This window comes from Syngnathus floridae, chromosome 4 (genome assembly GCF_059516105.1).
Source record: "Syngnathus floridae isolate MCC-2025c chromosome 4, RoL_Sflo_1.0, whole genome shotgun sequence".
Taxonomy (NCBI): Eukaryota; Metazoa; Chordata; class Actinopteri; order Syngnathiformes; family Syngnathidae; genus Syngnathus; species Syngnathus floridae.
The window spans coordinates 16,464,386-16,478,951 of NC_142416.1; the positions used below are offsets into that span (position 1 = coordinate 16,464,386).

General features: G+C 44.7%; 3 protein-coding genes across 5 annotated transcripts; 2 read left to right on the forward strand and 1 right to left on the reverse strand.

The window, feature by feature from the left end:
- Positions 1-1,487: 1,487 nt before the first annotated feature.
- Positions 1,488-2,133, forward strand: LOC148399473 (uncharacterized). The gene has a single exon (XM_088374872.1). It carries the CDS (start codon positions 1,511-1,513, stop codon positions 2,114-2,116), a length of 606 nt encoding a protein of 201 aa, XP_088230998.1. The 5' UTR covers positions 1,488-1,510; the 3' UTR covers positions 2,117-2,133.
- A 2,817-nt stretch (positions 2,134-4,950) lies between these two features.
- misp3 (MISP family member 3) lies at positions 4,951-9,005 on the forward strand. The gene is made up of 3 exons (XM_088374845.1): positions 4,951-6,730; positions 7,548-7,615; positions 8,419-9,005. The coding sequence occupies exons 1-3, from the start codon at positions 4,966-4,968 to the stop codon at positions 8,512-8,514; spliced, it is 1,929 nt and encodes a 642-aa protein (XP_088230971.1). The 5' UTR covers positions 4,951-4,965; the 3' UTR covers positions 8,515-9,005.
- Positions 9,006-10,100: 1,095 nt separating this feature from the next.
- Positions 10,101-13,390, reverse strand: LOC148399475 (uncharacterized). Of its 3 annotated transcripts, XM_088374847.1 has the most exons (11): positions 13,215-13,389; positions 12,933-13,081; positions 12,698-12,851; positions 11,763-12,119; positions 11,408-11,689; positions 11,302-11,325; positions 11,140-11,241; positions 11,038-11,068; positions 10,916-10,965; positions 10,790-10,824; positions 10,101-10,399 (listed from the first exon to the last, which is right to left on the reverse strand). In XM_088374847.1, the coding sequence occupies exons 1-11, from the start codon at positions 13,387-13,389 to the stop codon at positions 10,322-10,324; spliced, it is 1,437 nt and encodes a 478-aa protein (XP_088230973.1). In that variant the 3' UTR covers positions 10,101-10,321. The 3 variants fall into 3 exon arrangements, with proteins under 3 accessions (XP_088230973.1, XP_088230972.1, XP_088230975.1); XM_088374846.1 differs by having other exon boundaries at positions 11,140-11,325; positions 13,215-13,390; XM_088374849.1 differs by lacking the exon at positions 11,302-11,325.
- Between the last annotated feature and the right edge of the window lie 1,176 nt (positions 13,391-14,566).

The window sequence follows — 14,566 nt, forward strand, 5'->3', positions numbered from 1 at the left end:
GGCCTCCTCGCTCCTTTGCAATGATTCTCCTGGCGTGCGCCGTCGTCGTGGCCTGCTTGCTGTCCGGCACCACATGCGCCCCTCTGGCCTGCGAAAATCAGATTCGGCCTCTGGTGGACATGTCTTCTGACCACCTGGAAGGACAATGGGCCTTGATCGGCGGCAGTTTGAACCGATCGGTGGACGAAGACACGCTCAAGACCAGAGACAGTGTCACTTTCATCGCGTCCAACACCAACTACATCCAACGTAATCGCTTTGCGGACAAGTGCGAGTCATTCATGCTCAACGCCACCAGGCAAGGCAACGTCATGACCCTGAAGGGGCCCAACTATGTTTTCACCGCCACCTTCCTCCACACCTCCTGCCCGACCTGCGTGCTGTTCCGCTTCGATGTGAAGGCGGCGAGCCACACCACCACCGACCTTTACGTCGCGAGCAAAACCAAGCGAGAGTTGGACGCCAGCGAGAAGGCGGAGTTTATGGCACAGGCAAACTGTCTGGGCTTGCGGGAACCCATCTGGATGGATCCCACCAAGGATCTTTGTCTGGCCTGATTGTCTCAATAAAGCTGTTCAAACTCTGCTTCTGTGTTACTGCAAACAGATACATGATTAAACTAGACTAATGATTAAACTCCAGTCCTCAAAATGATGATCAATTCATCCTCACATTCTGCGGGAGCCTGATAATGGTCCTGATCAATTGAATTAGGTTTGTTTAACAAGGTAAACTAAGAAAACATGCAGGAATGCGGCCCCCGAGGACTGGAGTTTGAAACCCTAACCTATAAAGAAGCGAAGTTGCGGGATGTAATAACAAAATACAAATAATTCGCGCAACAGGCGGGTGGGGCGGTCTTTTTCATTTGTTGACCTTTAGAACCTCCAACTTTCCACATTGCACAATGAAACCTTCCAAAATGGCCCCTACCATAACCCTAGTCCCGCCCCCTGGACATCACGTGTTATAAAATAAAATGCACACTTTTAACATGCAGTTTACTTTCCGAGAATATATTTACATCAGGAATTGTAAAGAGTAAAAAATCAATTCTCCCTAAAAGTTGAATAATGGTTAAAAGCGTTGTAACATAGATGCTAAAGCGTTAGCATGAAGCTAACTCAATGTATAAGTGCTCGTGTTAAATACAGTGCATATATAGTTGTTGTTTTTTACAGTTTGACTGTCACTTTCAAGTGAGAGTGGCAATGAACAGCTAAAAGATTTGTTCATTTAATTGCTTCTTCATGCTTATGAAGTCAGTTAAGATCACTGGTACTTGTTTTGCAATGGCCGAATGACAGCTCGTGTCACTCAAATCTCAGGGCACCACTATCGTTTTCAAAGTCTTATGGTATTCAATAATCAGTCTACTTGCAAAAGTCTAAGTGATCCCTGGACCCCAAAAAATTGACAAGCACCGCTCCATTGGATTTTTGTAAATCATTGAACTGCCGGGTGGTGGAACTGATCTATAAAAACGACCGGGAACTATTTCCAAGTGAGCATGCGCAGCGTGACAAAGGATCCCAGAATGATTTTGTTGGTGTGCTCCATCGCGTTGCTCTGCTTGCTCCCCGGTAGCCTTAGCGCTCCCCCGACATGCGATGAGCTGTTCAGGCCGCTGGTCGGCATGACCCCCGGCCAAGTGGAAGGAAGCTGGGCCGTGCTAGCCGCCAGCATGACAAATACAGCGGACGAAGATCTCCTCCGACTGAGAGACAGCATCACCTTCCACGCGTACGACTTCACCTGCGTCCAAGCCAACCGCTTTGGAGACGAGTGCAAGTACTACCGCCTCAACGTCACCTTGAAAGAAAACGTCATGACCCTGCAGACCGCGGGAATCGGCATGTCTGGGACCTTCTACTTCACTTCCTGCCCGGACTGCTTGGTGTTTACCTTCAAAGTGGATGCACTGGAGAGCACCGATCTCTATCTGGTGAGCAAGAGGCGAGAGTTGGCGCAGAGCGAGAAAGAAGAATTTGCGGCCCAGGCCAAGTGTCTGGGCTTGCGGGAGCCCATCTGGATGGATCCTACCAAGCCACTTTGTGAAAAGAAGCCTGCTGAGGAGGTCACAGTCTACGGCCCCGACTTCATGATAACTGAATAAAAAAGTTCATTCATCCATGCAGCGGCTCTTTGTTTTCTTTCAAAACATGACAGACTTGTGTTGTGTGATGAAATGGAAAATGCTCCATACATGAAATATTCCATTTTGAAAAATAATGTGTACATGCAGTTATGTACATGTACTTTGTCTCAGCACAATAGAATTCAAATAACACATTTTATTTAGTTAATTTGATTTAAAAATAAGGGATGGCTGAATGGATTTATTCCGTGAGTGAAATTAAGTTATCACAGCATCCAAATTCACAATCAGATTAAAACAGTATAACAACACCCCCAGAACAGATTGTGATGTGTTGCTTTGTGTCATTTCCAAAAACAGGCCAGTGGAATTAGGACTTCTGTTCTTTTAGTGCTCTGTATTGTGAAACTACAGGCGGTCAGCCAAAACAAGCATAAATGTGAATGAGTTACGTTTTTAGGACGGATGGGGGAGTTGGGAGGCGTTAATAATTAAGACAACAACGCTTGAATTAGAAAACACCAAGTTTTCATCCGCCTCAAGATTGAAAGTCTCAAAGTTTGCTCAGCCCTAAACCAGCTCACCTGTCACTCCACAACATATTAGATTGTTTGATTTATTTTATTGCGAAAAGGACTTTTGGTAAATCAAGTGTACCCAAGGGTCACAGTCCAACATGCGTCTGTGGAATTTAGTATTGCACAATTAAAATCAACTATAAAAGCAGATCCGCTCTGAAAATTGGAACGCAATCTGAGAACATGTATCCAGCAGGAGCGTTTGCTCGGTGGGTGGTGTTGGCCTCCGTCTGGTGGTGCTTTGTCGGCTCGGCCCCGTTTGCCTGCGAAGACCTGGTCCGGCCTCGGGAAGGAATGAACCCCGACGACCTGGCCGGGCGCTGGGCTCTAGTTTCGGGCGGTTTAATCGACCCGGGTCAACTTTCCTACTTTAAGCGCAGAGACAGCGCCAGCATAGACGTCCGTGTGAGTCCAGGCCATGACATTTCCTACACACCCAGAGTTCACATGGAGGGGAAATGCCTCTCCAGTACCCACAACGTGACACTAGAGGGCAGCGCTCTTCGCTTCCGTGACGAGGGCAACATCACCGTGACTTTGCTCTACACGTCGTGCGCGGACTGTCTGTTGTTGCGCTTCGACAAGAACGACACGGTGATGCGCGCTTACCTGTTCAGCAAGACCAGAGAGGTGAGCCAGGAGGAGAAGGAGGAGTTCACGGCTCAGGCGGCGTGTCTGCACATGCTTCCGCCCTTTTGGCTGGATCCCACCAAGGAGCTTTGTCCCAATGAGACCACAGGAGCACAAGAAGATTGCGTCCCACCGTCCTAATACCGTATTTTCCGCACTATAAGGCGCACCTAAAAACCGCAAATTTTCTCCAAAGCCTTATAATCCAGTGCGCCTTATATATGGACCAATATTGAGCCACTACAGCAGGCGTGTCCGAATATATGGATTTATATATGGACAAAATTTTAAAATCGGCCATTCATCGAAGGTGCACCTTATCATCCGGTGCACTTTATAGCAGAAAATACAGTACATACATTCAGTCCATCTGTCTCCTATTGAGAGTAAAGTACTTATAACACAATTTTGTGTCTGTCATTTATTGTGCTTAAACTATGCAGAAAAAATGTAGCACTTGGGTTTTTCTAATGATATAACCGCCCTTAATTCAACTTTGCATCTGTTTTTCCCAATGGAAGTGAGTGTGCGAGCATTGTGAAACAAACACGGGTCGCTCCAAAATAGGATTAGTATTTCTTAATCCGCAGCGGCAATGAAGTAAGCCTCTTGTATGTGTGTTGTCATTATGGTTTATGCATTTAGAGACTGATTGCTGGTCAGCATTGTGCACTGCAGATGTGCACACTGAGAATGGTGGGAAGAGCGTTGAAGATGTGTGACATTTTGAGGGCCTCTTTGCTGTTTAATCGGTAAGTGGAATTGTTCAAAAATGATGTGGTCGATTGAGTTTTTATGTGTTGAAATATCTCCTGTAAATCAGTATGGATATATTTCCATTCATTTGTTTTTTTAATGTTACAATAACCTCATTTCAAATTGCCGCCTGCGCTCGATGTATTTTTAATGATGTTAAAATTTTGACTTTCTTTTGATAGCAAAAGAAATAGCTCCTTTGGATAATGAGGCAAACACAAACTTGTTATGTAATGATGGTTTTAATCCGGAGTCTCTCATGGCCTGTTCTGTATCTAAGATACCCGTACGTACTATGACGTGCGTGTCATATCAGTAAAATGGGAATGTCTTCAAATGTTTTTTTTTTTTTGTGAAAGAGCTACTTTATTTTAGATTAATTTAAAAAGTGAAACTCATAATTACACATATTACAGCAGATTGTTTTATTATCACTGTTATTTAATCATTTTGTTTATTAGTTTATAGCTAACAAAAACTCAAAAATTGTGAGTGTGCGTGCGTGCGTAAGTGTGTATTTAAGCTGATTAAATATAATGTGGGTTTATGAGCTGCACAATGGCCACCAGCGCATTAACGCCGACTAACATGAACACATTGACGATCATAAAAGTGAAAATAAAGTGACAGTCATTAAGGATTAAAGGTGTTCCGAGGGTTGGTTATCGTATATTGTTTTATTGGAGGGCCTTGGCTGCAAGATTTGGTGCTGCCTCACAATTCTGAGTTTATGTCGTACTTCAGAATCCTGCAGTTGTTTTCGATATTTGTTATACTGTTGCTTTGTGGTCCTGCTGTAAAAAAAAAAAAATAAAAAATCCCTGTGGTGCTCAACCCTCTGCTTTATGTCCTTATAGTGCTTACTGATTGTCTAGAGATCAAAAGAGCCTGTCTGTTGTCACCATGGCAACAGTGTCCCTGCAAAAGCAAGAAGGTCCCTTAGACTCGCAGGAGTCTGTGGTTGACGCCTGCCTTGACCAAAAAGCCCCCAGGAGAGAGCCAGAAGATGGCACTGAAGTGTTCCAGGGATGCAAGGATCAAGGCCAAATTAGAGAGACCGTGACAGAATGGGTACAAGCTCCCCAGCAGGCCGAGTCTCATGAAGAACCGGATGAGTTTAAGATGATGATCAGACAAGGTGCTTTCTCCAGCTTGGAAGGAAAGGAGCTAGGGTTGCCCAGTGATGAAGATATCAAGCCAGATTGTGATCAAAATGTTCAACAATCCTCATCTTCAGCTACTTTGGCTGATGAAGAAGAAGAAGAAACCAACACGTGCAGTTCCAAGGCTTCGGTGTGTTCACACTGCACCGACTCAACCTCAAATGTTATTTCCTTAGACAGCCAGAAGGAGGTGCTAGTGTCTCAAGAGCAAAATGAGCTCACCCGCAAGGGAGGGAACCAGGAAGCTGCTCAACAGGTGCTCGGCCAGAACTCTGCACCTTTGTCTGGCGTTGCCATGGAGACACCCAATCAGGGCGAGGTGGCTTCCAAAGGCTCCGTCTGCGTTGTCACAGTGAGAGAAAGGCAAGCAGACGGGGCAGGGGAAAGGGCAGAAGGGGAAAGCCAAACAGGAGAGCAGTACCACAAGTTGCTTGGACAGGAGCAAGGCAAACTACTGGTGCCATCTGAAGAACTCGTTCAAACACAGGACGGGAAGAGAAACAATAAGGACATTGCTGAGTGTCGTATCAAAATGGAGAGCGACTCAAGTGACGATAGTGGATTATCTGCAGACTTCTCCCCACGTAGCGCTTCGAACATCCAAGAAACTCAACCCAAAGAGACCCCCATCGAGAGGGAGATCAAACGGGCCATTGAGCGAGAACATAGTTTAAGAAGATCTCGGGGTCTTCCGAATGCCTCCGCAGAGTACGTTGAGATCCCCCTGATGAAAACCATTCTCAACCAGACCGTCGTCGCCACGTCGGAGAAATTCCATGGCGTGGACAGGGAACTGGCAGGAAAAATCATGCAACATGAGATCCACGAGGACGTCGGCCGCGAGCAAGATCTGGTCAAGCTGGGGAAGGTTCTCGGTTTTTACGATAAGGGGACGGTTCGACAACTGAAAGAGAAGAAACAGCTTTTTGAAGCCTTTCAAAACCGCAGGGAGTCATCCCTGAGTATGTCTGTTGGAAGAAGAACCAGTTCCAGTTCAGACAGTCAGGATGAGACCTCATCACAGGCGTCAACTGTGAAACGATCAGAGAGGAGACAGAGTATAGAACCTCCGGGAGGTCCTTACGCGTCTTCAACTCCCAAAGGACCCGGTTTATCCGAGGGAATGTCTTGCCAGGTCATCATCATGGAGAACAAGTCGAATGGCCCAGCATTGAAGCACCTCCTCACCAATGCAGAGGGACATGATCAAGATACAGAAGCTGCCTACATCCCATCCTGTTCTGGAGGGTACAATTTAGAGGTGGACACAGATGAGATGTTGCCCAAGGAGAACCCTTTCTTCAAGTTGCGATCCCTCACTAATGATATTAAAGTGGAGCGGGATATCCGGGAAGCTCAAGAGAGGGAGAAAGAACTCCGCAAGCAGAGGATCAACCTTTATGGGGGAGGAGGAAGTGATGGGAGGCCAGTCGGCATGGATAGGAGCCTCCGAGCATCTGCTCTGGATTCTTCGGGGTCTGATGGGTACAGCAGACACACCGCAGGTCAGTCCAGCAAAATATAAAGGATGAATGGAAAAGGGCTTCCAAATCCCACAGTTGCATTACGTATCATGATACGGCAGATATCATATGCAAAATGCGTGTGCGTATTGATCATCCAAGTGTAATATTCTAATAATTAAGATGAATATTTTTGCATAATTAGTCATCATTTCAATTCAGAATTAGTCCTGTTTTTTGTAGATATGGACGTGTATCAAAGTTGTGTAAGTTGTCATAGTTTCTATTCGCGTGCTCGCCCCTCCCTTCCTGTGTCTGCCCATGATCAGTGTGATCATCCTCACCTACCTCTCGTTACCTCTTGTGTATTTAAGTCCCGTCTGCCCCTCGCTCCCTCTTGGATTGTTCTTGTCTCACGTCTTCTTGTCTCTCGTCTTTGTCTGTCAATGCCATTTCTGTTAGCCACTGTGTCGGTCAGTCACAAATTGTTTTGCCAGGTCGTTGTTAGTTTGTCCGTCTGTCTCTTCCCCTCCTTTCCAACTCCACTTTTCCTTCTATAAACTCTGATCCAAGCTGCATTTGGTCGACCTGCTCCATTCCATTCTATGACACGTTGTAGTCGCGCTTTCACCTTGTTAGAAATGTGTCATTTGTAAATAGAACTTTGTCTGTTTGCTGTCAGGGTGGGTTCCCTTCAATCTTTGGGCGGGTCTCATTTGTATGAAAAACCTAACAAGTCGATGACAAAGTGAATTGGGTGTGTCTATGATAACACTTGACAAATAATTGAATAGATTGTGAAAAATACGGACTTTTTGTGTGTTTTGCTTGCTCCCTAATTTAAATCTGCCTCCACCAGATCATCAATCTGCTGGGAAACCCGGTACGTGGTCCCCGGACCAGGACCACAAAGTGAACCAGCAAAAAGTAAGCAAAAGCGCTTCGGCACCTCATTAATTTGATTTAAATGAGCTACTAGCTTAATTTCTATCCTGTGTATTCAATCATACAAACGTGATGACTGATGCTCACACACACTCTCAAAATTTCAAAGCCCTGATATATAGTTAATAAAAAAAAATGGGAGAAAATCACCTGTCTTTGAAACGCAGTCAATGGAGTTAGCTCTGGAACTACCTGCAGCGAAACAACAACGAGGCACTCCGTTGGGGGTGAATATGAATGTATGCTTGTTGAAAAGGTTCACAGGCTTCAATGCAGACAGGAAAGAAGCATCTCGGAGGCACCAAATGTGGGCCGCAAAACATCTGATAGCTCTCGGAACACACAGCGAGCAGCTTACGTATCTTCAGAGATAAGGAGACAGGGGATAGTCTGGGGACCATGTGCGTGTGTTGAGTTTTGTTACCTGCCTTGTGGCTTCTTGCATCTATTTTAAAGTGTTGTCTCTTTCCACTCTTTCATTATCTGTGGATGATTATGCCGTAATAATCTCATCTCTGGGGAAGCCCAAGAAAGTCATTCAAAAAGATGACATGGAGATTAGTTTATCAGATTTTGACATTCATGTTTCAGGCAGGGTAAATAAAAAGCGTAATAATCGGGCCAAATTGGAGATTTTTTGTTCTTCTCTCGTCCATGTCCTTTTTGTCAGATGTCTGAAAGATAATCTTGGATGATTGTACTTGTGGTGTTATTTTACCCAACTCACAATTGTAAAGCTTGTTCAAGGAGTCTTGATGTCTTTGTGCATTTTCGTTGCCGTTTAGGTGGTGCGGGGCTCCCACAGCTCCAGACACAAGACCCCCTTGGTGCATTTGTGGGAGACGGGACAAGTCAACGGACACAATCCGCACGAGCAATGATGAGGAGAGGTTGTGAAAATGAGGAAAGGGTCAAGATTGTCATCAAACGGGGTGAAAAAATGACTTGAAACAAATTGCACTTGTATACGCGGTAATCTCGACAAATTTATTAGAATATTCTCTAGTATTTATCTGAAATCATGAAAATAAAAACTAGATCCTGATCGACTAATCAGACAGATAATCTATTTGGTCAATATTAGGTCTTTTAAATCCAAAAATAATTCTGCCAAAGTGTTTGCTTTTTATTCACATATGAAAATGATTACGACAATCAATTTAGCAACATTTCCCACTCTGTTGTATAGTCAAGCAAATGTTGAAAGACAAAATTGTTTAAAGTAAACATTTCTGTTCTCTTCATTATTGTAAAAAAATATTTAAATATATGTATTTTTTCAGTCAGTTAATCAGTTGTTGGAATTTTGTGTCAAATCAGAATCGAAAAATCCAAAAATCCTCATTAAAAACAATCAAACTGTTTATCTTTTTATGCCATCTCACTTTATAATCTGTGCAATCAAATGTCATCCAGTACAACATCCATCCCATAAAAGCCACCTTTTAGTGCTTATGCAAGCTAGTTTTTAACGTAATCGAGCTAGCATTAACGAGAATTTGCAATACGGGTTTCTAATATTCTGAACTTTTACCGCAAATCTTGAGCTAATGGAGAAGGCCCTATTGTTGACTCTGATTAAAAAAAAAAAAGTGATTTATTACTATTTTTTTCATGTGATCACAAAATTCAGTTTGTCATAGTGGAACAAACAAACCAGGAGTTAATCCCAAAACCTGGATTATGGTGCAATAAAATCGGTCGGGATTTTGCAAGTGAATTATGAGTCCAGAGTACACGTGAATAAAAGTAACGATTGTACCACACCTTTTTGAGTGAAGTAGTAAATGTTGAACTTTGGAATGAAACTTGTTAATAGGCAGCAGGTTGGAATGACTTTTGATATTTTCCACGCAGTTTTACTGTGGATGGATTTTTAATTTGATGGATTTTGACATGAGTTCATTTAACCGATGGTAATTAGTCTGAGTGGCTGTGAAAGTTAAAAAAACAAAATAGCTGCTCTTTTTGGTGACAAAATCCATCAGTACAAGGTGTGCTACTTTGTAAAGTTCAGTGATTTTCAGTGAGTTATTATTGCCCAGCAGCCAACAAAAGAATTGGAAGGTGCATCGACCCCCGGCGTGTTTCTTCCATGCAGCAAAAAAAAAAAAAAAAAAGACCTTTGTGGTATTTTGTTTGCACACCTCACGCAGGCATGACAGCTTCTTTTTAGTTTGCTTTTGTCGCACTCAAGAGGAACATAAAGCAAAATTCATGACAGTCTGCTTGAACAATACTATACATTAGCAGCGCCCTCTACAGGATATTTAGCGACACTTACAGTGGGCAACCAATACTCAACTTCGAATCCAATATTATTTTTGTCCTTGCTTCTGAAAACAAGTTAGTGATGCTTCTATAGAAAATCACATGAAATAAATTTCTTTACGAGAAGAATTCAAATTACGTGTCATATTTTTTTTTTCCAGGGCTTGTGTAAGACGTGTTGTCATGTCACAATACATTCATCACAACTTGGCAGATTTTATTAAGCACTACTGGCAGGTAGCTACATAAAGCAAACATCACATCCTGTCTAATTGTAGAAGCGTGGCTCTCCGCGTGAAATAGGAAGTAAGGAAATTGCTTTTCCTGTCTTGCTGTGTTTAAAACCAGTTTATGCTACACAAACACACAATAATGAAGTATAAATACAGAGGGGGGGGGGGGGGGGGGGAGGAGATTCTAATGGATGGGATTTGTGAATGTGGTGTGGGAGTTCCATAATGGGGATCTGGCGGTGGTGTCCCCGCTGGCCCATTCCTGTACACACACATATACACACAAACAACATCAACACAATCATAACACAAGCTGCGAGCAACCCAGCATGAAAGCGTTTCCTGCAGCATAGCTTCTAGTTTAGTTTTTGGTAACCTCTCGCACAGTTTGGAAGGGAGCGGTGTCACTTTTTAGGGCTAGCAATCATTGATTCGACTGAACAAGGAGAAGGCCCTTAATTTCGAATGTATTGACTGACCTTGGAGTCAGACAACTGAGAATTAGCGCTGACACGTGAGTGAGATAAAAGTCTTATCTGTATTTGTACAAAGGTTGAAATAAATGATTGCAAACTCAACAACAGCAGATGAATGACTGGATGACTTTTGATGATGTTAACAAATTGGTTTATAGTTGATGAGTAATAATTACCTGGGAGGTGACACTGCCACACCTGAGAGTTAGGTCTGCACAAAGGAAAAGAAAACCCCCCCACATGATTTCATGACATTATCAAGAAAAAAACAAATCAGTTTCCTTTGTTTCCATCTATCTCACCAACAACGGGATCCTTGGCGTGAACTTGAGTCCAAAACTTTGCTTCCAGTCTCCCCCAAAAAAAAGAAAAACACTCACACGTGAAAAATGAAAAAATCAATGCCGTGCTTTTAACTCAATACCTTTTCTTCTTTTCATCAGCTGCTGCTTTCACTAAAAAAAAAAATAAATAAAAAGCACATTTATAGCTGCACAAAAGCAAAATACGCAGAGAGCAACTGTACCTTTTTTAAGCACCACCACCACCAGCAGGGCCAGTGAGCAGAGGAAGAGCACCACAGTAGATAAGCAGCCAAGGATCAGAGGCCAATCCACACTTGACACATCTGCACACAAGGGAGACGTATGGCATAAAAATGTCATTGGACTCACGTAACACTGGCTACCTGCTGGCGATGGAGAAGGAAAACCTGAAATTAAAAAAAAAAAAAAACATGTTGCATGTAAGACTCACGAGCAACTCTAATGAGGAGAAACGGCCAAACTGAGTACCTTTGGAAATGGCCAGAGGGCGGCTACGTTCCGAGTGAATCCACTTCCCTCCCAAGAGAACGCTGTACTGGCACTCGTACAAAGCCACCAAAGTGTCCTGCACGGGCACTGGAAAGGTAATTTTGTGGCTGGTGAGGTGTGCTTGTTGACTGACTACGGGAAGTTGTCTGTCCAACAAGTAGAGGGTGAACACTGGGCCGGGGTACGCGGGAGAACCCGCGCAGAGCATGTGCCACACTTGTTTGTCTCGTTGGAGGACAAGGGTGGGTACGGGCAGATCATCTGCATGGATGTATCCCAAAAAAAGACAGTTACAAAGAATCAGGAATGAAACTCGGGCGCAAAGTGCAATCACCTCTCACAGTGATTCGAATCTTGTTGCTGAGAGTTGAATTGAAAATGTCCCCTGCCGTGGCGGTGCGGTAGATGCAGGCGTACTCGCCGCCTTCTCCCCGTTTCACCGGCCCCACACTGAACACTCCTGCTTGGGATTCCAGCTTTGACACCCCAGCGTCATGATGCTGACTGTTCACGGAATCCCCGTTTGAGGATGACCACAGCAAAAGAAAGGAGGTCGGGCTGTAGGCGGACGGAAGAGCCGGGATGGAACAGCTGAAGGACAGCATGTCGCCACGTTCAACCGTGCCACCGGGGGGATCCACTGACAAGGCTGGAGGTGGTAGGGTGGGTACAGCCAGAGTGGGGGAGACATCTAGGGAGGCAAGAAACATTAATGACACAATGGCTGTATATGCACGTTCTCTCAATTTGCTTTTTTCATTTCAGCAGCAGCATCGGTCGTTTGGCCCGGTCCTCCTGTCCTAAGCTGTGGGGACACAAGATCCAGTCTTGAGGTAGTCCTCCAAAATGAACCCGTACCTGACTTTGTTTTCCTGATGAGCAAAATCATCACATATGGGCAATTTGCCGTCTAACCTACGCACGTGGAAACATTTTGAAGAACTCATTGTTGAGTATTCGGTCGGCATAAAAACGACACACCCAAAGAAGAATCGATTTCCTTCCAGAGTACTTATCGTGCGGTTTACCGCTCTTGCTCACCAAAGCCCCAGTTGTGACTATCTGCAATGTGCATTGTGTGTGATGTTGTGAGTGGGTGGGAGCGTTCCAAATCAAACGCAGGATGTGACAACCGCGACACACACCGCACATGCACAGAGCGGAGGACAATGAGACAACAACTAAGCGGGGAGCACCTGCAGCGGATGGGAGGGTTTGTTATTTTGTGCCACATGTCACGGTGAAATCAGTGCTGAGTGATTTACTTACTTGTTGGAGGTTTAATGGATAAATAAGGACTGAAAGGACTGTAGAGGCCTTGCTGGTTCTTATACATGCAGCAAAAAAGTTCAGGTTCCCCTGTCACGGATGGGTGGACATTAAAAAGGACCTCCTCGGTGGGAGACAGCTCCACTGCGTCCACCTGAAGGAAAGGGGAAACACACAAAATCAAGTGGACAGACTCAAACATCCTGGAAAACCCAAAAGCCTAAAAAATAATGACCTCCACGGTGAATCTGAACAATTTGAAGAGAATTCCTCGGTGACCTTCTGAGGCCCGGCAGAACAGGGCCACCGAGGCTCCGGACCACGAACGAATCCCAAGTTCAGGGGCGGGCGGGCTGCGAGCAGACGTGGAAACCCAAAGTGTTGCTAGTCAAAAGAAGCGGACGTTACACAAGTGGAATCGGTTCCCCTTCCAGATGAAGCAACAGTGCAGCCAAACGACATGGCAACAACACACGGCTAAGTGGACGACAATATTGGATCGGACGGCGTTTCTTACTCCATAGCGCGAAAGAAGTTAGCAGCAGCTTTTGTCTCCAAAGTGATCGTCCACTTTGCATCTTTGATGCAGACGAGAAAAAGAGCGACTGCTTAAAGCTGCCTCGACAAAAGAGAGCTCCCCCAACACCTCCCTGTCTCTCTTCCTCTCTCGACTTTCTTAACACATATGACATCCTTCTTAAGTCACGCGGTGTGTTGTGATGGAGGGGGCTGAACCTGCAGACACTTCCTTTTTGCGTGGTGTCCACCGATCGGATGTATGACGTAATCCGAATCAAAAGCAGGCCCGCCATTGTCTTTTCTTTTGTCCATTCATGTTGTTTCAAAACGATCTTATAACCTTCAAGCGACCTCAATAACTGCTGGCATGGGGATGTTTGTTTTGTGTTTTTTTTTTCCTGCATCCCAGAAGGCTCGAGCTGTCTCCTTGCGGGTCTTCGTGGCCGCTCGGCTTCACGGTGTTGTGCGCAGCAGTAGCAGGACCGCTGCGAGGCCACTGATTCGCTGATGAGCTTGTTTGGGTTTTTTTTTTTTTTTCCTCCCGGGGGCATCATCACATTTTGGAAGAATTCAAAAAAGTTTGAATGAGTCCTTAAGATACAGTGGATTCTTTTTCAAAAATTGTTCAGCCCTGGTGTGACTGTAAATCGCCACTGGCCAAATTCACTTCCTAATGTTGTTTGATCTCATTCTTTAAGGACCCAAGGCAGTGATTTGTTCGCAAACAATTAAAACTAAGGTTTCTACTAATGTCCGCATGAGGACATTGAATCCTAATGATTCCCGTGATACGAATGTGGCTCTATTTCAAAATCTTTCATTGTCTTGGATGAAAGAGCACGGGCTCAATCCGCTCTGCTTTTTGTCACCTTCACCAGGACCTTTTACAGTCTCGAAATAGTCGAACTCTCCTCTGGCGCACATGACTACGTGAGCCGTTTCCAAGTTCCAGGGGAGAGGAGTGACCCATTTCGAGTGCAGGCGGAAATCCCAGTCGGAAGGTTTCTTACCTGGGAAAAGGCTCTTTGCATTTTAGTCACTTCTCTAAAATTAGCATTGTTAAATGTGAAGTAGGCTGCAAAGAGAATGACGCATTATTCCGATTTTGAAGGCTCAGAAGCAGGGAGCGCTTTCTGCACTGTGCGAACAACCGAGGAGCATTTGCAAAATCGCAGACCTATCGATCACCACCATCGGGCTCAGCATCCAAGGAGGGGGGTCATTTTTGATGTGCATTATGATCGTCTGTGTTATACTACCCTCTAGTGGCCAGGACGTGTCAACGGGTATTGAAAGAAAATCCCGATCCACAAATCGTGTAGTGCTTGACCGTCTTATTAGTTGCATGTG